At 38.7% G+C, this 21,636-nt stretch overlaps 2 protein-coding genes across 3 annotated transcripts; one reads left to right on the top strand and one right to left on the bottom strand.

Moving 5' to 3' along the window:
* The first annotated feature begins 10 nt into the window (after window positions 1–10).
* Window positions 11–3,925, top strand: LOC120280144. 2 transcript variants are annotated; one of them, XM_039286885.1, is made up of 2 exons: window positions 11–615; window positions 3,237–3,925. In XM_039286885.1, the coding sequence occupies exons 1-2, from the start codon at window positions 480–482 to the stop codon at window positions 3,608–3,610; spliced, it is 510 nt and encodes a 169-aa protein (XP_039142819.1). In that variant the 5' UTR covers window positions 11–479; the 3' UTR covers window positions 3,611–3,925. The 2 variants fall into 2 exon arrangements, 1 of the variants encoding a protein (XP_039142819.1); XR_005542256.1 differs by having other exon boundaries at window positions 610–683.
* Window positions 3,926–6,536: 2,611 nt separating this feature from the next.
* On the bottom strand, window positions 6,537–10,098 carry LOC120280311 (putative disease resistance RPP13-like protein 1). The gene has a single exon (XM_039287100.1). The coding sequence runs from the start codon at window positions 9,870–9,872 to the stop codon at window positions 6,804–6,806; it is 3,069 nt and encodes a 1,022-aa protein (XP_039143034.1). The 5' UTR covers window positions 9,873–10,098; the 3' UTR covers window positions 6,537–6,803.
* Window positions 10,099–21,636: the final 11,538 nt, after the last annotated feature.

Raw genomic sequence — 21,636 nt, 5'->3', positions numbered from 1 at the left:
TGCCATTTTTTCTAACTTTATTCTCGATAACTCTCTTATTGATCTCGGTTTCAGTGGCCCCCGCTTCACTTGGTGCAATGGGCAAGATGGCCTGCCCTGTCGCTGGGCCAGGCTTGACCGCTTCCTTGCCAACCCTTCCTGGATTTCCGCTTCTCAAAACTTTTCTAACAAGCACCTTGCGAAAACCAATTCTGACCACTCCCCCCTTCTCCTTACTATTTATGATTCTGATTTCAAAAAACCTAAAATCTTTCGTTTTGAAAATTTTTGGCTCGATTATGTGGGTTGCCATAACAGTGTGTTAAATTCTTGGAACTTGAATACCTCTTCTTCTCCCCTTCACTCCTTCTCTCACTCCATTTCTCGCACTAAGCATAACCTTCTTAAGTGGAGAAATGCAAGTCTTTGCCCCATTGATTCATAAATTCAAAATATTGAGAAGGAAATTGCTGCCATCGAAGATAACCTGATTAACAATAATGACGGGAACCACTGGAATCACACCTGGCTTCGAGCACTATACAACCGGCACAAGGCTCTCCTGCGCCAAAACTCTATATTCTGGTCCCAACGTGCCAAACTGCAATGGCTGCAGCATGGTGATCTCAATACCAGGTTTTTTCACACTTCTGTCAAAATTAGAAGACATAAAAACAATATTAAGCACATCAACGACTCTTCAGGTACTCTCTTCTCTGACCATGTTGGGATTGAGACTTGCTTTCTAAATTTTTTTAAAAATCTCTGGACCTCCTCCTCAACCTCCTCGATTGATTTCATTTTCAATGCTTTGCCAGACGATTTTGCCACGCTTTCTGATGATGATAGGGTAAATTTGATCAAACCTCTCACGAAGAGGGAGGTCTTCCTTACCCTTAAATCTATGTCTCGTGGTAAAAGTCCTGGCCATGATGGTTTAACTGTGGAGTTTTATATTTTTTACTGGAATATTCTCGGGGACCATCTCTTTAGAGCTATCTCGCATTTCTTTCTTACTTCTAAGCTCCCTCCTTCTTGGGTAAAAACCTTCGTGGTTCTCATCCCCAAGAAGGACAACCCGACCTTTGTCTCTGACTTTAGGCCTATCTCCTTGTGCAACGTTTGCTACAAAATTATTACAAAAATTCTCACAAACCGTCTTAATTTGGTGATTGATAAGTTAGTTGGTGTGGAGCAATGTGGGTTCCTCTCCTGTCACAAGGCTTTTGACAATGTCATTGCTGTCCAGGAGATTGCTCATTCGTTAGATTGTGATTCTGATAAGCCCCCGAGGATGATTGCTAAAGTAGACATTGAGAAAGCCTTTGATACTATTGAATGGCCAGCAATTCTCGCAACCCTCCAGAGAATGCATTTTCCTGCTTCTTGGGTTTCCTGGATCAATTCTTGTCTCTCCTCAACTTCGTTCTCCCTCCTAATTAATGGCAGACCCTCCCCTTGGTTCTCTAGTAGTCACGGAGTGAGACAGGGGGATCCCATCTCCCCCCTCCTCTTCCTCCTTGTTAACCAAACCTTTTTTGCCATCCTCAACAAAGCCCTTTCTTCAAATTTTATCCCTGTCTTTGATGTCAACCTCAGACGAAAATTTAACCACCTTATGTTCGCTGACGACCTTATTATTATTACCAAAGCGTCCAGACTTATTGCCCGTAACATCCTTTTCTGCTTAAACATTTACTAAAATCTTACGGGTCAAAAACCTAACCTCAACAAATTTGAAATCTATTTTCCCTCCTGGTGTAATCGCAAGCTCTCTTGCTCAATCGCCGGAATCCTTGGTATTGGGATTGGAAGCTTCCCTTTTACCTACCTTGGTATCCCCATCTCCCCCAAACGCCTTCCTGTTAATCATTTTAACTTCCTCTGTGATAAAGTCAAAAAATCCATACACTCCTGGAACCACACCAACATCTCCACTGCTGGGAGGGTTGTTCTCATCAACAGCAACATTTTCTCGGTCCCAAACCATTACCTTTCTGTCATGCATCTCCCTGCTTCTATTATCCAGGACATCTCTAAGTTAGCTAGAAACTTTCTCTAGGGTAGGAATGGCAATCGAAATGGCTTCCATTCTGTTGGTTGGTCTGTTACAACCCTTAGCAAATCTGATGGGGGCCTCAGTATTCGCAATCTAAACCATGTCACGCGCTCTCTAATGGCTAAAAACATTCTTACTCTCTTGAATTCGGAGAATAAAATCTGGGTAGACATCTTTCAATCTAAGTATGGTCAATGGAATGTTTGGTCCCCAAATTTCCCTCCCCGTACTTCCTGGTTTTTCAAATCCTTATGCAAAACTGCTTTGATGTTACGGGTCAATCTTAAAATTGCGGCTGGCAACCCCTATTCAATTGATTTATGGAATGACCCCTGTCTCTTGGACCTTCCTATTAATCTGAAGCCAACATTCCTCAACATGACTGCTCACCATGAAAATCTTTCCTTCGCTGATTTGATTCATCATAATTCCTGGGACACAAACTTATTGGTTGCTTTGCTCGGCCCCAATATTGATTGGAAGTGGATTAATTCCATTGATCTTAATTCTCCCCAGAACTTTTGGGTCTGGGGCCCTAGCACTATTAAGACCACTCTGGCCTCTGCCATTTACAACCACCTGAATTCCTTTTCTGGTGATCGGTGGGATGGTTGGCATCATGTGTGGAGACTGAGGGTTATTCCCCGCATTAAAGTGTTCATTTGGAAATTGGCGCATGGGAGATTACCTACGGGTGCCTATCTCTATGATCTCAACATCGGTCCGTTCACTCCCTGCTATTTCTGTGACTTGGAAGCTGAAACCTCAAGCCATGTCATCTGGACTTGCTCTAAGCTTAGCTCCTGTTGGTCCAGGATCCTTGGTTTCCTTGGTTTATCTCATTTAAACCAAGCCTTCCTTTGTTCTGCACTTTGGCTAACCAGCACTGTCAAACATCCTCACAAAATTCAATTCGCCAAGGCTCTTATTGCCACTGCTGCTTGGCTGATCTAGAAGGAATGTTGCAATCTTATTTTTAAGAAGTGGCGTCCAAATTTTAATTCCATTCTCGATCGTGCTCTATCTTATTGCTCGATGTTTGATCAGAATACCAAGAACCACTCAAGGGAGTTTTCTCTTCCCAGAGTTCCTCATAACTCCATCTCTGTCCACACTGATGCCTCTTTTTCTCAGAACTCTTTGCAGTGTGGACTGGGTTTTGTGATCACCTCTAACTTCAAAAAAATTTTGCTTGCAGGGTCCTGTGGCGCCTCTGTTGATTCCCCAATCCAAGCTGAAATTGAAGCCATTAACCTTGCCCTGGAGCTTTGCATTGAGAATAATTGGACTCCTTCCAGACTCTTCTGTGATTACCCTGGAGTCTTTCTGATGACCAAATCTTTTCACAAATCGGTTGCTTGGCGCCTCGAGCCAACCTTCAAGAAGATGCTGCATCTTTTGAGCTACTTCCCCAGCATTTCTTTGGAAACCATCGACCGCGACTCAAATATCCTGGCGGATGCCCTAGCGAATTTCGGCCACTCAAATCCTGAAATCTCTCTCTTTCTTCAGGGCCGTGATCGTCCCCGTTGGCTGGATGACCTGTGCTCCCATCTAAAGCTCTGTTTCTAGTTTTTTGTCTTTTTCTTTTTTCTTCTTTATCTTTTTGCCCTCCTTTGCAAAAAAAAAAAAACTCACAGGCCACGCTGCAAACATCCCTCCAAATCATATTAGATGGTAGTAATTAAGGCAGACTCATAAGAAGTTCTATGGGTACCTTCTACTCCTATGTTCATATTTTTGTGATCTATGGTGTGTAATAAGCATGTGCAAGAACTCAAATGCACATTATTTTGTGTGTTTTCCCTAGTTGCTTTAAGAATTCCTCCACTATTTCCAATAACTCATACATTATGTTATGTGTTTTCCTTGGTTTCTCTAAGAACTCCTAGGCATTGTTCTTATTATGTAATCTAAATTTTATCATGATGGTAAAATTTGTATGTAGCTAAGATGTGGCAGACATAGTTGAGCTTTTGCCAAGCCACTTAAAATTTCAATCCGTTCTGTGCTCTTAGATGAAAATCATTTGGTATAATTATTTGATTGAGGCATCTCTCAATATTGTGCATGTGAGCATGCATGAGTCCTAGACCAATTACAGGAGTTTGAAATAGCAGGGGCCTGGCAGTCAGCATTGCCATGTTCCTAGGCACAGGCAAGCCATGTGTGAAACAAGTTTTAAACAGACGGTGTCTAGACAAACAGAGAACTCCATGGCCAAGAAGTGGGAATCGAGCTGACTGTGGAACTCCAGAAGTCATGCATGGAGCTACTCTTTAATTTGAAACAGTTGACTGTTAGAGCTTTAGGGCAACAATAAACCATCCTTCTACAACAACAATACTTACCCTCCTTTTGAAAACTCTGAAGTTGTTGGATTAGATCCCATCCAACAACAATAAACCAAACAGAGTTTTCATTGCAGCAATAAGCCATTTTTTTTTTCATCAAAAAGGGAAAAAAGAGCATTTCTCAGGATTATGAATTTTCACAGAATCCTAGAAAGTAAATCTCTAGTTTTTGGTTAGATGCAGCAATGAATTATTCAGAGCTTGGCCCTTTAGGCTCTAAGAGGAAGGTCAATGACGAGAGTTATGAAGGCACTAATCTTATAATAGGAAATTGGAGTAAAGTTTGCATCATGGATCAATTAGACTGATACCATCTAAACATTTGAATGTAGAATTGTAGTTAGTGAAATTCTCCTGATGCTAAGTTATATCATTTCCACACTGCTCTTAAGCAAATATAGAGTAGCAATTGAGTTCTAGTTCCGTGTCGTAGAGTATCGTACCATATACCTGCCTAATTATGATGTTTCCATACAGATTATACATGGGGAGATTGAAAATATAAGATTTTATCATATTCCAAAAATAAAAGAAGTGGATGGATAACCAGGAGCTCAGATTTCCTTATAAAACAACTGCAAAGATATTGATGCTGACTTTCAAGCAGACAGCAATAAAGAGGAAGAAAAGGAAATGCCTGAGAGTGCAAATATAAATCCAATTGCTTCTGATGAAGGTTCCAAAGAGGATGGACCAGCTTCTGATAAAGGGAAAGAACATAGAACAGTGTATGAGTACTCAGCAAAATCCTCACAAGATGTGTATGTAGTAAAAGATGAAAACAATGAAGGAATGACTGAATAAGAAATCACAGAGAAGGAAACATTGGAAACAGAACTTCAAAAACTCATAAGTTAACACCTGCTTCAATTGAAGAAAGACTGGGAGGAGAAGACAAACAGAAAGAATCATTTCAATACAACATTATAAGAACCAGGAATTGAGACAGAAGATGCAAATGAAGAACAAGAAATAACAACTGAAGGAGACATTTCTGCGAAGAGGTCTCCTGCTGAGCTACAGCACTTGCAGTTGCCATTAGAAAAATCCCCAGTGCAATCAACAACTGGAACACCAGACTCAACTGAAGCACAAGATCAAGAAATAGAGGAAGGAGAGGGGTCAGGTCAGAGGCCTGCTAATGCGCTACACAAAATTGCAATCATCAATTGAAAAACCCCCAGTTTAAATTAGTACACCAATCTGTGAACAGGTTATCCACAATGATTCCGGCATGTCTGTAGCTGTTATATCTGAGGAAAGAGTGGGAGAAGATGAGAACTGAGATGCTTAAAAAAATTTTCTAATTCAGAAACAGGGGAACCAGGTACAGAAACAAAAGATGCAACTGAAAAATAACAAGACGTAACAATTGAGGTAGGTGATGCCTCTGCTCAGTTGCCGTTGAATAAGTGACACCATTTGCTAACAAAAAATCTCCAGTGCCATTAAAAACTGAAGATCAGATCGACACAGATGGTAAAATGGAGTAAGCACCTGACTATACTTAGAATCAAGTGATGGAAGAAGAGAGGCTTGAAGAATCCTCTAATCTAGAATCAGCGGAACCACGTCCTAAAAAACAATATTCAACTGGTGAGAGTTATATCGCATGTGAGAGAAAAGAATCCTCTAATGCAGAAACAGGGAACCAAGTACTGAAGCACAAGACTCAACTGAAAACCAATATTAAGAAACAGAGGAAGGAGATGCCTTCGGTGAAACATCTGCACTAGAGCTACCCCATTTGCAATTTAGCAATAAAAAATCCTCGAGTAGGCATCAGTACATCAACAACTGAAGATCAATTGACAGAAGATGATGTAAAAGAGTTAGTACCTGCTTCAACTAGAAACAGAATGGGAAAGATGAGAAACTTACAGAATCCTCTAGCGTGGCATCAGGAGAATCAGTAGCTGAAAAGAATGGCACATGGGATACATACATACATACATGCATATATATACATATGTCTAATGTAATTGCATTCATTGTAATAACTTTGACAACTACCATGCATAATTGATTCATTGGATAAACTCTAGAATTTATGTATATATATATACATATATATATATATATATATATGTATACACCTAAAGAATTGGGTTAAGTGTACTCAACAGTTTACTCATTAAAAAAGATAAATCAAATTGATCGCAATTGAAAGATTATAGAGCACACAAGACATACCAACATGAAATAAAGAAACACACTAACCAAAGTTCAGTACATTCGAGATCAATCAGAAGCAATGGAAGTTCATGGAGCAGCAGACAGAACACACCAAACATGAAATAAAGAAACCACAAAACATAAGTTCATGGAGCAGCAGACAGAACACACCAAACATGAAATAAAGAAACCACAAAACAAAGCTCTTTGCATACAAGACAGACCAAGCAAGTGGGCTAATTTGCTTGCATGAGACGTTCGAGATTATCATGCAAAGGTCGTTGAAGTCTGCCGTAATTCTGGATTGAAAGCCTCCGAAGAGGCCCAGAGCCATCAGTTGGTGCTAGGACCTGTAAACCTCCAACAGACTGCAGATTAACACAGCTATGAATATTCACACATTCAAGTGATGTCAAGTGCCTCATCACCTCCTCTAAAGGTAGTGTGGTGACACTAGCACACTGGTGCAGTTCAAGGCTGATGAGTTTATTGAGACCCATCAAACAGCTGCTGAGATAATTGTCAGAAATCCCACAATCTGTGATTTTAAGATCAAGAAGAGACTTAGGCAAGACAGCAACAGCACCTACAGCATGACCCTGCAGGTTGATGCCTCTATCATTAGGTTGGATCACAGCCAGCAAGGCCGGGCACAAGCTGATATTGAATTCCTGAAGAAATGGGAGTGCCAGTATACCACCTAGTGAAGTGAGCAACTGGCAATCCATGACTTGGAGCACCTTAAGCTTTACAAGCGTGCCAAAGACCTCCACGGAGGGGAGGGATGTTATGTGTGAGCATGTTGATAACTTCAAGCAAGATAGGGAGGTGAGGTTGTTGAGACATAAGGCCAGAGTGGCGTCATCTATACAGCAGCCAGACAACACCAGTTTCTTGAGATAAGTATAAATGTTCCCAAGTGCTGGAAGAGTACCCCAATTGGGGCAGTTGTCAAGATGAAGGGCTTCCAGTTTGGAGTTTTGGTTTATCATCCAATCAGGAGGTCTGTTACCAGTATAACCTCTGACTGTCAGGCTAGTAATGTCATCATGAGGTTGCAGTATGTCAAGTACTTGCTCAGGCAAAAGAATGGCATCAGCCGTTTCAGGCATAGACCATTCAGAAACAAATTCTTTGAGCGGAGTTTCTCTATTCAACATTGCTTCATCAGCATCAGTGGCATCGCCCACAGCCTCCAGATTTATGATACGAAGTGTGCCTAGAAGATTGTCCATGCCATTAAGCTGTCCTCTCTCGTTCTTCACATGAAACTCCTTCAGTTCTCGAAGTAAGGTGAGTCTATCGATATGAGGAATCAAAGAGCGGGTTGGACCATTGAACACTAGATACTGCAGTTTGATCAGCTTCTTGAGATATTTAGGAACAGTATTCAGATTGCAGTTACTCAAATTCAAATACCACAAGAGATAGATACGGCATACGGATTCTGGAAGCTGATTGAAAGAAGAGTTGGAGAGGTCCAGGAAACGTAAGTGTTTTGACCTACCAACTGAATCAGGTAGCTTATTTATGCTGCAACAAGCTATACGCAATACTCGTAGCCTCTTCATATTCTTTAATATGCGCTCAAGAACAGCATGATAACCACCTTGAACAGAACATGAGTTTGCATTGTTGCAATTGAGGAATAGAGTGCGAAGCTTATCCAATTTGGAGATTTCATTCTCATATCGGTCCAGGCTGTTCACCTCGATGCTAAGGTGTTTTATGGTTGATGGAATCTCTTGCCTTTCATTGCCTGCGATTCTGATGCATTCTCCCTTAGTTATAATGTCTAAGAAAGCATGCAATGCACGATGCAGGACGAACAATCCATCTTCCTTTTCTTGCAAGAAAGATCTATCCACCAAGGCATCAAAGAATTTACGTCCCAAGCGCTCCAGATCGTTTTGGCTTCTTTGTTGGTGAGTAATAACTCCAGCTGCAATCCATGACAAAACCAAGAAATTATGATTAAACTTAAAACCTTGTGGGTATAAAGTAAAGTGTCGAATGCATTGTTGAAGGTGACAGGGTAGCATTTTGTAGCTCCACATCAACGATTTCTCGGTATCTTCTTGAATGATGTTACTCTTGATTCCATTCCAGACTTCTAGACAATACTTATTTCTCAACTTTTCTCCGGCTTCTGTTGCTGCTAAAGGTATGCCTTCTAGATTATTGATTATTTTAGTTATTATCTCACTCGCAATCATTGGTAGATTTGCATTTAAAGCTCTTTGATCTGGACCAGCATCACCAAATGCCTGCTTGTTGAAGATAGCCAAGCAGTGTTGATGTTCCAAACCCTCAAGTAAGTGACATGTCAGCTCTCCACTGACGCGACTGAATGATTTCGCCACTATTTGCATGCGGGTTGTGATCAAAATCATGCTACCACGAGCACACTTTTGCAGAGGAGCACAGAGTCTACTCCATCTCTCCCGGTTTTCAAAGAGGCCCAGCTCCTCATCATACCAAATACCATCCAATACAAGCAAAAACTTCTTCCTAAATACATTTGTCCTGAGCATGTTTCCAGCCACTTCCAAGGCTTTACTGATAAGGCCACCATCCTCACCCAAGCCCGCCATGCATCTGGTCATCTCAACTTCATCAAACTTTCCTCGTGAGAAGGAAAGCCACTTTTTATGCCTAACATTGATGAGGTTATATATGGACTTGGCAAGCTCGGTTTTGCCAACTCCTCCAACACCGACGATGACAACAACTTTCAAATTGTTTGGCATTGCAGTTCCGATTAGATTCCTGACTATGCTTTCAATGTCAGTGTCTCTCCCCAAAAATCCTTCAGCAGGTTGTAGTTGTGTGTCGGACAAGTTGGTGATGGAAGTAGCATCCCTGCCATTTGGAGCACGTTGAGGAAGCCTTTGATAGAAATCATATATGCTAGAAACTTTTTCCTCTAGTTTCGTCAGAGTATTGCTCATCTTCCACTTAGAAAATAAGCGGGGGTTAACTGAGCTCACCCATTTCCACACTTTCCCTTTTGATTGTTTCTTCAGATCTTTATATTCATCTTTGTCTACAACGTCTTCAATTTCATATGCCACATCCACGAATTCCTTCAGCAACTGGGACAGTCTATCGTTATCATTATCGGTCATCTGCTCAGTCTGTATCATTAGTTCAAGTCTTGGAAGCATCACGGTCTGCAGTTTTGTCAACTTATCCTTGGTATTTTCAGTGAGTTTATCGAAGACCTCCTTGACGAGCTGATTGAGGTGAGGAGCAAAAAACGAGCTTATCAGAGTTAGAGCTATGGTTGCAGCAGCAGCCACCATGATGAGAGTAGAGGTATTTTCTTATCTGTTTTAGATGAGAGCGAGACCCAAAGGTGATAGAAAAGAGAGCAGAGCAGGGCTGAGGAGGAGAGTGCCTGCTGTGGTTCTTGTTTTGACCACTCAATGAGTACACATCACTATTTTATCTTTTCTTCTTAAAATGTCCTCATGCTGGCTCCAGTATTATACTCATCAGTAATTTGGTTAATGGCCTCCCCAGGCATTGTTTCCAAAGTGCTACTATATATCTATATATAATTTTTATAGTGGTTATTTCCGCATCTAATGGTTGTTGCTCTTTGTTTTATTATTATTATTATTATTATTATTATTATTATTATTATTATTATTATTAGTTGATAAAGTGGACAAGCAACGAGTAAAGGGCATGCATATCACCAGAAATTAATCATTTGACTCATATATATTCACCCGGTGAATGTGGAGATTGGGTTGCAAGCCCACTCCTACAGCCGAGGATTTGTCTAATATGTTTTTAATCTTGGATAATAAAAATCCACGTAAACAATTTTACTTAGTGGGGCCAGTATAACTAAACCAAAGACTTTTTGGTACTTATAGATTGTTTTGATTCTGAATAAGAGAGAGTGTTATATTTATTGCCATTGAATGTATTTTTTTTAATTATTATTATTTTTTCTTAACAAAAGAGAGCTTAAAGCTAAAGAAAAGAAAAGAAAAACCAGATTAAAAGCTAAAGTTTTTTCTTGTGCAAATTTTTTTGAGCCAATTTGGACAATCCATCCCCAGAAAAAAGAGGGGTGGCTAAGGATTCAGTTTCCAAAATTTGCGAGAGCATTAGCCATGTCATTGTCCTCACGGGGGATGGTTTCAATGGAAACATTAGGAAATAGGTTTAGGTTATGCTTCAATCTCTGGTAGTCAGTATTGACATGCCAAGCAATGTAGGCGTCGTAGTGCTTCACCAGCTAAGCAATACCCCTATAGTCGCAGAAAATTCGATCCGGTTTCCATCCTTAAAAGAAAATGATAGTTATAACACAAGATTAAATAATTATATTAACAGCAATCCCAAGCAATCGTAGAAAATCTTGCCAATGACTGTATCATGACAGTTATAACACAGCATTAAAAGAAAATGACTATTAACAAACTATTAATAAAAAACCAAACAACTAATTTATTGAAAAAACTGATTATAAAAAAGAATAATAAAAACAACCAAAGGGACTTTGGTATAATGGTACTGATTTTATTGTGAAAGATGTCTTATGAGGGCTTTCTTCATCTAGGGTTCAAAACGTACCAGATATAGTGGTGCCAAAAAACCTATATATGGGACTGGGCTTGCAACCCAATCCTTAATTACAGTCGTTAAGTGAGTGCGCTCGAATCAGCAATTAATTTTAGATGGTGTGTAAATCTCTAACACGTGATTTGTCCATTTTATCTAAAAAAAACCACCAAGCGAAAAATATTAAATTATCAATAATGTATTAATTTTGTATTATACATTTTTTGTGGTAAATATTCTTTTGCCACTTCTTACATATGCAAGTGTAATATTTCAATTTCCCATCATCATCCGACCTTGTACTCGTTTTGGTAATACCAAACTTTTTGAAAAGGTGGATAAACCACTTCAATTAAAAAGAAACAGAAACAAAATACAAAAAACAGCACCCCACAGCGTCACACATACAACCGCAGGACAAAAGCGAAACCGAACAAACCACAAGAAGTGGCACAAGAAACCAACATAGGACAGAACCAAAAGAGAAAAAGGACAACACAACGAAAAAACAGGCCGACACAACGCGCCTAGAGAGAGCAACCAACTAGCCCGTGGATTGCATCTGTGTCTCCTCAGAAGGAATATCTCCTCCATCCTCTTTAGGGGGAAGAACCCCGCTAGCCACCGAGGCCCGGGGCCCAGCAAAGTCCAGACTGCGACGGATGGCATCACAAGACTCCACCAACTTCGCTCTAGGTCCCTCCATAACTGTAGAGAACCACGCCAATAGCATACGATCAATTTTAAGCATAAGAGCATGTGCAGACAAGCAAGTAGCATTAAAAATGCAATCATTTCTAGCAATCCAAATATTCCACACAACAGCCTTAACCACAAGATCCCCCATATCCCTACATGCAGTTCTAACTGAATATCTCCAAGAACCCCAGACCAAACTCATGGAACTGGGGGGTTCCGGGAGTCGCAGAATCTCCACATAATGACTCCACACCTGCTTTGTAAAATCACAATGCAGGAAGAGATGATCAACCGTTTCCACGCCAGCATGACATAAAACGCAAGTAGCCGTAGGGAGTTTGTTGCATCTATGCTTTTCTAAATTCTCAAGGGTGAGAATTCGATCATTCCACGCTAGCCAGTTGAAGACATTAATCTTTTTGGGACAGAGATTACGCTAGAAGAATCTCGTGACAGGACACCGGACCCTCCCCCATCAATCAGGAAATAATAAAAGGATTTCACAGTAAATGTTCAATTTCCTGTGAGTCTCCACCATTTTCTGTCCCCCACCCGACCAACAGACCCCCTAATACATGCACTAATTGCCTGAATATCAAGATCAGCCGATAAGGGGGCAGTATCAAAGAAGCTCGAGAGCTTACTAATAGTACCATTGGGCGCCCGTGTCCTACTGAATTCATCCGGCCAGATGTACATAGGTGCCTTGCCATTAACCCACCGATCTTTCCAGAACAGGGTCTCCGTCCCAGAATTAACTCCATGCAAAACACAACCTCTAAGAGCCGGAAGACAGCTCATCACCCATTTCCAAAAGAAAGACACTCAACCCGACTGCCTAGGATACATGTTCCAACATTGCATACCATAGTTGAATTGAATCACTTTCGCACCACCCCAAGACGAGTCCGTCATGAATTTCCACCACCATTTACCAAGGAAAGCTTGATTGAAGCAGTGTAAGTCTAAAATGCCCCATCCCCCTTGCTCGCGAGGGCGACAAATAATTTTCCACGCAACCAATCTGCATTTGGGATGGTCAATGTCCGGACCCATCCACAAAAAATCCCTACGAATCCTATCAATCCTTTTTATGACCCAATAGGGGATCCTTAAACAAGGACAACCAATACGTCGGGATAGCAGAGAGAACCGCATTAACCAAGGTAAGCCGTCCCCCTAGCGACAAGTGTTTCACTTTCCACGAACCAAGCCTTTTTCTGACTTTAGAAATAAGATCTTCCCAATCTTGCCTCCGTGGCCTACTCCCCGAAATCGGGATGCCCAAGTATGTCACCGGAAGAACTCCCCTAGCGCAACACAAAGTTTCCGCCGCTGCCGTATCAGGAAGAACGTCCCGAGACGCTGCATATAAGCAAGTTTTTGAGAAATTCGTAGCCAACCCTGTTATCCCCTCAAAGACATACAGCAAAAGCTTAACCAGACGCAAATCCTCAAGACCACCTGCGGTCAGTACCAGAAGATCATCAGCATAGTGAAGATTGCATCTCGACCCCAAGTCCCCAAGGGGTACTCCAACCAACACCTTAGAGCTAAGGGCGTGGGAGAACATAGAGCAAAGGGTATCCATCACCAGCACAAATAGCATGGGAGATAAAGGATCTCCCTGCCTAAGCCCCCTTTGATAACGAACATACCCGTTTGGAGCACCATTGACCAAGATCGAGGCCTTAGACGAAGATAAAATGCTTTTAATCCATCCAATCCACCGAACCCTGAAACCCCTGGCTTCCAACAGCTCAAAAAGGAAATTCCAGTCCACCATATCAAAGGCTTTAGAAAAATCAACTTTCAGTATGTGACCCGGAATCCTGTGTTTATGCAAACTGAAGATCAGTTCATCCGCAGTAGCAATATTATCAAGGATGCAGCGTCCCTGCAAGAAAGCCGCCTGTTCCGGTTCCACCAGCTCAAGAAGCACCTTCCGAAGCCTAGAGGCCAACAGCTTTGACAAGATTTTCAGTGACGAATTAATCAGACTAATTGGCCTGTAGTCTCCTGGGGAATCAAGCGCCTCAACCTTAGGGATTAGGGCAATACTGGCCCAATTGATCTTTTCAAGATTAGCATTACCAGAGTAGAAGTCGTTACAAAGCCGAAAGAGATCAAAGCTAACTGTGTCCCAGTTATGTTTGAAAAAATGAATGGGGAAACCATCCGGGCCAGGGGCCTTATCACCCACAGGTCAAAAACAGCTCTTTTGATTTCCTCCAACGTGAAAGGCCTTTCCAACTCCCCCAGATTCACCGATCCCTTATGCGCAAATAGTTTCTGTAGATCAATACGAAGCCTAACAGATTGCCTACAACCAAAATGCGGTTTAAAATGATCCGCAAAAACTCTACCAAACCTTTCCCGCCGATATACTCAATATAGAAATTATAAATTTCTTCTTCAGAATTAAGCACCATACCGGCCTCTAGGACAATTTTTTCAGATAAAAAAACCCAAACTTTGATTTTTCCATATTTTCCTCGATTTGCAACCATATTGATAGATAAAAAAAATAAGTACAATAAATTAATAAAAATTACATTATAGTTTTATTTGATAAAGCTATGTATAAGAACTCCTACTTCATGCTATCATTTTACAGCTCATTTTTTTAGCTTTTAAACAAATCAAATAGTATACCTTTCCTCTAAAACATAATATTGTATATATGTATGATCTAGAAACATTTGTATAACAAGACACTTATACAGGGAAGTATAGTTTCATCTGTTGAACTTCTTCTCAGTTTCAATAATCAAGGCTTGGTAAGATACCCTATTTAGTCCCTGTATTTTACTCGATTTGGACTTAATATACTCAATATATTTCAATTTCCCATCATCATCTAACCCTGTACTCTTTTTGGTAATACCAAACCTTTCCCGCCGATATACTCAATATAGAAATTATAAATTTCTTCTTCAGAATTAAGCACCATACCGGCCTCTAGGACAATTTTTTCAGATAAAAAAACCCAACCTTTGATTTTTTTCATATTTTCCTCGATTTGCAACTATATTGATAGATAAAAAAAAATAAGTACAATAAATTAATAAAAATTACACTATAGTTTTATTTGATAAAGCTATGTATAAGAACTCCTACTTCATGCTATCATTTTACAGCTCATTTTTTTAGCTTTTAAACAAATCAAATAGTATACCTTTCCTCTAAAACATAATATTGTATATAAGTATGATCTAGAAACATTTGTATAACAAGACACTTTTACAGGGAAGTATAGTTTCATCTTTTGAACTTCTTCTCAGTTTTAATAATCAAGGCTTGGTAAAATACCCTATTTAGTCCCTGTATTTTACTCAACCTGTCCCTTTAATTCTTATATTTTAATTTATCCTCAATAGATACCTATATTGTCAAAATTGAACAAATTAAGTCCAAATCAAGTAAAATACAACGACTAAATAGGGGAACGACCGTGAGAGGAATGTACCTAATTTGCCCAATTTTGACAATAGAGGGACCTATTAAAGACAATTTAAAAGATAAGGACTAAAGGGGCAAATTGTGTAAAATACAGAGATTAAATAGGGTATTCTACCTCAAGGCTTCAACAATCAAGCTTTTGTAGAAAACATTGATTCTAGCTAATTAACATGTTATTAATTGCCATTATTACTATTGTGCCAATAATAATAACAATCAGTACCAATGATAGCTTATTGATTAGCGAAAAAATTAGTTAAAATATCATCTCTAACCATCAAACACAGAAGATATATATATATATATATATATATAAAGAGAGAGAGAATAACAGTATGTTACCAAACGGCATGCCGAGGTTCAATTGCAGGCAAATGGCACAGGTTGGCCTAGTTAGGCAACTTTGTTAGTGAAAGAGATAGAAAGAGTGAGTATATTTAGAGAGAGAGAGAGAGAGAGAGAGAGAGAGAGAGGGCAAAAAGGGTGAGTGTTACCAAATGGTGCGACAAAGTTCAGCCAATGGCGACAACCATGGAGTGGCAAGATTCAGCTACACGAGTTGATGGAGGAGTGACAGTATCTATGGAGATGTTAATTGATGTAAGTGGTGGTAGTGATGGCTAGAAACGAGTGACGACCTTAGTGGCGCACTGGTGATGGATTTAGATGGCGTCAGAGAGGAAAGGTTCAAAGACGAAGGGTAACGGGTGATGGGTTTGTTGGTGTTGATGGCGGTAGTGATGGCAAGCGACAAGATTGGTGGCGCGCTAGTGATGGACTTTGGATGACGCAGGAGAAGAGAGGTTCGGAGATGATGAAGGGTATCGGCGTCAGCGTCGGTGATGGGGTTCGTCGAAAACGAAGAGAGAAAAAGGAATTAAGGCCAAATTTCGGACAAGAGAGGAATGGGTGATATTTTCTCTCTTTTTTTTAAGGTGGTTGATTAGGAGAGAGAAAATAGGATACAAGTCAGTAGTGCAACCATTTCGAACAAGAATTTTGCTTTATATAGCATTACTCTTAAATAAAAACTACTTTGAAGATTTAAATTAAAAATTTTAAAATAATAAAAAGATTTCTTCCATCATGCTACGTTATTCACCCCCACTTGCAAGAAACTTGACCTCGAGTTTTGATCTAGGCAATTAAACTTGTGATTGAATATTTTATTAAACCATCACCATTCCAAAATTTGAATTTTTTGGTCTTCAAATCTTTCCATTATTAGTTTTTTCCTTCTCTTCTTTGAAAACAACAACCTTAGCTTGGATTCTTTGCGAAGCTTAGAGAAATCCTTTTCATTATTCTTCTTTCTTTCATCAACACTCTTACTAATCAATATTTTTATCTTTTCCCTCAATTTTAGAAGCTTCTCTAATTACATTTTCACAACTTTCATCATCAGTAATAGTATTGAATACTTTTTAAGCAACTAATGGCTCTGATACCACTTGACACAGCGGATACCCAATTCTAATACAAGAGCTCACACTCAAAATAGAGTAAACAAGAACATAAAACTTCAATTGATGGATTTTTTCCCCATAAACCTTAAAACAAGTATTTATAGAGATTTAAACTAAAAACAAAATAGTAAATAATGACAAATTATTAGATCAATAAATAAAACTAAGATACCTAATAGGGGAAATTATTTATTAGTCCGTATAACTTTTCAAATTTCCACTGCAGCCCCTCAGACATTTCAATTTTCCCAACAGTCCCTCTGTTTTCAGTTTACTTATTTCTCAATCCTTGCATCAATTTATTTTATTTAAAAATCTAATTTTGCCCCGCTTAAAAAATGTACTTTCCATTTATTAAGTATATTTTTTATTTAACATTGTGTGTTTATATGTAACTACATAAATTTTCATTTAATATATAACGTTTCTGTTTAGTATTTGTTTTTGATATTTAATATCTTAATTTATTGTTTAGTATTTTGTGTTTCTTTTTAAATCACTAAAGAACATTTTTGATAAAAAAATACTGAAAAGTAAGTTGTTAGAGATTGTCAGAAAAAGGAAGGGCTTTTTGATGATATGAAATAGTCAAAGAATTTTTTTATCAAGTGAGAAAGTTAGAAAGATGATATAAATAATTTTCTCTAACTAATAAAGTTAAAATAAATATTAAATATTAAATAAAAACTATTTTCAAAATTTAAATTAAAAATTTTAAAATAATAAAGAGATTTTTTTTCCTTTCACATTGTATTGTCTACTAAAGGATTTTTTTAATCAATGTGACATGATTGGCCAACACCTCCCCAGAGGACTAGAACAACTATAATAGACTGGCAAAATAATTAAAACTTTTCTTTTATATAAAAAACAAATTGGCTACTCTAATTGTTTACTAAAATTGGTGTGACATGATAGCAGTTTAAAAAAAAAAAAAAAAATTCCTAGACATGATTTGTCTAAAATCGGTGTTAATGATTTCACACTAAAATCATTCACTACATTATTTGTTTGGAGGACCTTCAGAACCTTTGTTCCACTCATCACCCAGAAATAAATCTTTTTTTTCTGGACAGTAATTACCCCGATCCTACCTTCTTTCCGTATTTGTATTTCTAAAATGGTACATAATGGTGGCTCTACATTTCTTTGGCATGATAACTACCTGGAAGGTCGAACTCCTAAAGACATTTGGCCAAATCTCTTCAGTGACTACAATTTCCCTTAGGTTGAAGTTAAACAATTTACGCAAGGATTTCTTTCTCACAAGATTTTCTATCATATGACCATCCTCTTAGAAAGATTACATTTTCTCTTTTCCATTCCATATTGTTCTAGTAATTAGGAAGATTTAAGGCTCTAGAAATTAGAGAACAACAGAATCTTCTCAGTTGGTTCTTTCTATAAGTTTCTAATAGATGGTGTTTTGCGTAGTGCTCTATGACCTCAGTTTTGGAAAACTGAATGTTCTAGTAAAATAACTCTCTTCTGCTTGCTAGCCAATGAGGATAGAATCATCACCCTTGCCAAACTAGCAAAAAAAGGTTGCAATATTCAAAATGCGACGGATACCTATATATGTCTTATGCCACAAAGACTCAAAGACAGCTGATCAACTTCTGCTTAGGTGTAAATTCTTTGAAAGAATATGGGTGTTCTTTGAATAAAACTTAAATATACACCAACACGCTCGTTCCTTCTCAGAGATCTGGACTTCTTGGATACCATCCTTAGATGAGCAGCAGCAAGAATTATGGGCAATAATTTCTAAAGCAATTAGCTCGAATATTTGGCTTAAGAGAAATAACCGCATATTTAATTCTCTTGTTCAAACTTGTTTCTCTATAATTACTATTAAAATAATTCATATGCTTCTTGCCTGGATTTCTACAGCTCGGGACCCGCATCTTCAACATCTTCCTTCGGACTCAGCGCAAAAACTCGAATGCTCTCTAGACTTCCTAAGTACTCGATCGGCTGAGAATAGTACTACCACCACAGACCCTTCGACTCGGGAGTGATCCACCTCTTCCCTCCCCCTCAACAACTAAAGAAGATCTTCGTCACCTTATGGCAATCTTCGTCTTCTCAGTTGCAGCACTTTCTTAGTTCATTTTTGTGTTCAGTCAGCAAGTTTCTGATGGTTCTTCACTCCTGGTGATGGCCATCTTACTTAGCTAGTTTGGGTTGTATTTCTTTTCTTTTTCTGTTGCTTTTTTTCTATGCTTTGTAGCAATTTTGTTTCTTTTCAATAAAGTTGTAGTTTATTCACTTTTATAAATAAATAAAAAAAAAGACAAAAACATCAAGCTAATTTAAACTAAAACACTAACTCAAAACAAAGACTAAACAAACAACACCTACCAAACATAATAATGAACAGAGAATAAACAATCCACTAGCTTTGGAAGATAATGAGATAATTTATCCGAACATATGAAGAAAAAAAAGAAAGAAAACCCCTAAGATCAAATAAGATGATCCTCTTTTAGAGTAAGCACCGAAGAGTTCAATGTAACTACTCACTAGAGGATGATAGTTCTGAGGGGGCTCCTACGTTAGTAGCTCCTACATCATCATCATTGAGTCTCAAGAATTCAATAATGCTCCTCGCCATCCAATATGGCTCTTAAATTTCTAACGTTAAACCTCAAGGATTGCAAACATTCAAAGTAAATACACATGAATAATCTTAGTAATGATAAAATTTGGCTAATGAGACTTGAAATTAAAGGTGCGATCATTTCACTCTTGCCAAATGCTTCATATATTCACTTTGGATAAAATATCTCAAGATTCCTTAAAAAAGGGCTCGAAAGTTGAGTCTCCACGAGGTCCACAAAACCCCAAGACTGCAAGAGGAAGGGTATGTGATAGTCCAAAAAGGCTACCGAAGTGATTCCAAAAAGACACTTCGAAGGGGCAGGTAAGAACATGTGATCTACCGTTTCCATAACCGCATGACAGAGGATATATGTGGTTGTGAGAAGTTTGTTACATCATTGGAAAGGATTATCCAACATGATAATCTTATTATCTTATGCCAGCCAGCTAAACATATTTTATTTGGATAGAAACTATTCTAGTGAATAGAAGTCAGCTGACACCTGTACCCACCATAAATAAGGAAGCCACAAGACCAAGGATTTAAAAACCGGACCGGTCGACGAACCGGTTGGCCAACCGGTTCGCGGTTCAACCGGTCCAACCAGTTCGACCGGCCGGTTCAATGCTTTCTATTTTTAAATTTTTTTAAAATAAATAAATTTTAAAAAATAATAATAAAATTTCATAAAATTATGAAAAAAATCCAGAAAAAATCAGAAAAATGGGGAAAAATAGAAATTTAATAAATATAACTATGAAATTAAAATTTTATTTCTTTTACTAGCTCACAAGTCACAAATCACAAGTCCATGAATTTTATTTTTAAAATATAAGCATATAACTACAAGTCTACACTCTATAAGACTCAAGACAAGACTACATTAAAAAACAAGACCAACAAGTAACAAACAAGCCCACCACTACCACAAGGCACAAGCTTGAAGAATTCACAACTTTCACTTCTATATAAAATTTAATTTCTCAACATGAACATACATAGTTATATACAAAAATACTATAAATCTACAAAGTACAAATAACAAAGCACCAAACAAGTCCACAAGTATCAATTGATTCAATTCACAACTTCAACATAATAAAATTCAAATTTTCCAATATTAATACAACAAATTTTCCAATATTAATACAACATGAACCACCAAATAAATTCAAAGTTCAATTTTAAAAAAAAAAAAACGGTCGGTCCGGTTGAACCGGTTCACCGGTTCCCGGTCCGACAACGGTTCATAGCCGGTTCAATTAGAACCCGGTTCAATATATACAAATGAACCGGACTGGTGGCCGGTTTCCGGTTCAACCGGCGGTCCGGTCCGGTTTTTAAATCATTGCACAAGACATTACGGTGAAAATACTGTTGGGGGTGAGGCTCTAGAGTTAAACATCTTTGGTAGTTTATTGGGACCCATGAATCCTATTTGGCATATTTGTGACCACAGGATCGTGGGCCAATATCACTATCATCTCAGATGATAGGATCTCCCTGATAGTACCTTATTGGGAAGGGGATACTCGAAGCAACTCTGGCCAAACATTCATAAGAGCACAACCATTGATCACACACTCATACCATAAGAGGGTGGAATCCTTATCTCTGTTGACTAGTGTGATGCAAATCCTAAACGTTGGTAAGCAGTTAAGCACCATTTGCCAGGAGAAATATTTCTTTAGGGATGTGTAGGAAGAGGTTCCAGGCGGGGACGTCGTCGTGGTATAGTAATAGTTAAACCGAATGATGTTCAAATCGCACTAGTTCGAGGAGTTCAAAATCTTTCACCACCAATTTTCCAGAAGGGCTTTGTTCAACGATTCAAGGCACAAGATATCCTAAGGGCCTACTCCCACCCCCATCCAAAGGTGATTCCAACTCACACACACCCACCCACCCATCCACCAAAAAACAAAAAATCCCTATGCCTACAAGATAATGACACCCCACCCACACTCACCAAAAAACAAAACTCCTACTACAAGATAATGACACCCCACCCTCCACCCATTAGGCATGTATGGCTCCTGCTCTATTAATAATAATCGGCAACTGTTAGTTAAATGGGGATTACCCAACTACCGGCAATCATCATTCAATAATTGCATATAGAAACAACAACTATGTTGTGTAATAAAATGTTATGGTAATAGTGAATAGACAGACCTAAAGTCAAATTGATGACAATACTATTATAGTACTGTGCATATGTTGTAAACTACTCTCTCCATTCCTTTTTACTTGTCA

Source organism: Dioscorea cayenensis, chromosome 17 (genome assembly GCF_009730915.1).
Source record: "Dioscorea cayenensis subsp. rotundata cultivar TDr96_F1 chromosome 17, TDr96_F1_v2_PseudoChromosome.rev07_lg8_w22 25.fasta, whole genome shotgun sequence".
NCBI lineage: Eukaryota > Viridiplantae > Streptophyta > Magnoliopsida > Dioscoreales > Dioscoreaceae > Dioscorea > Dioscorea cayenensis.
Note: the sequence above shows the minus strand (reverse complement) of the source record. Positions and strands in the feature narration are given on the sequence as shown.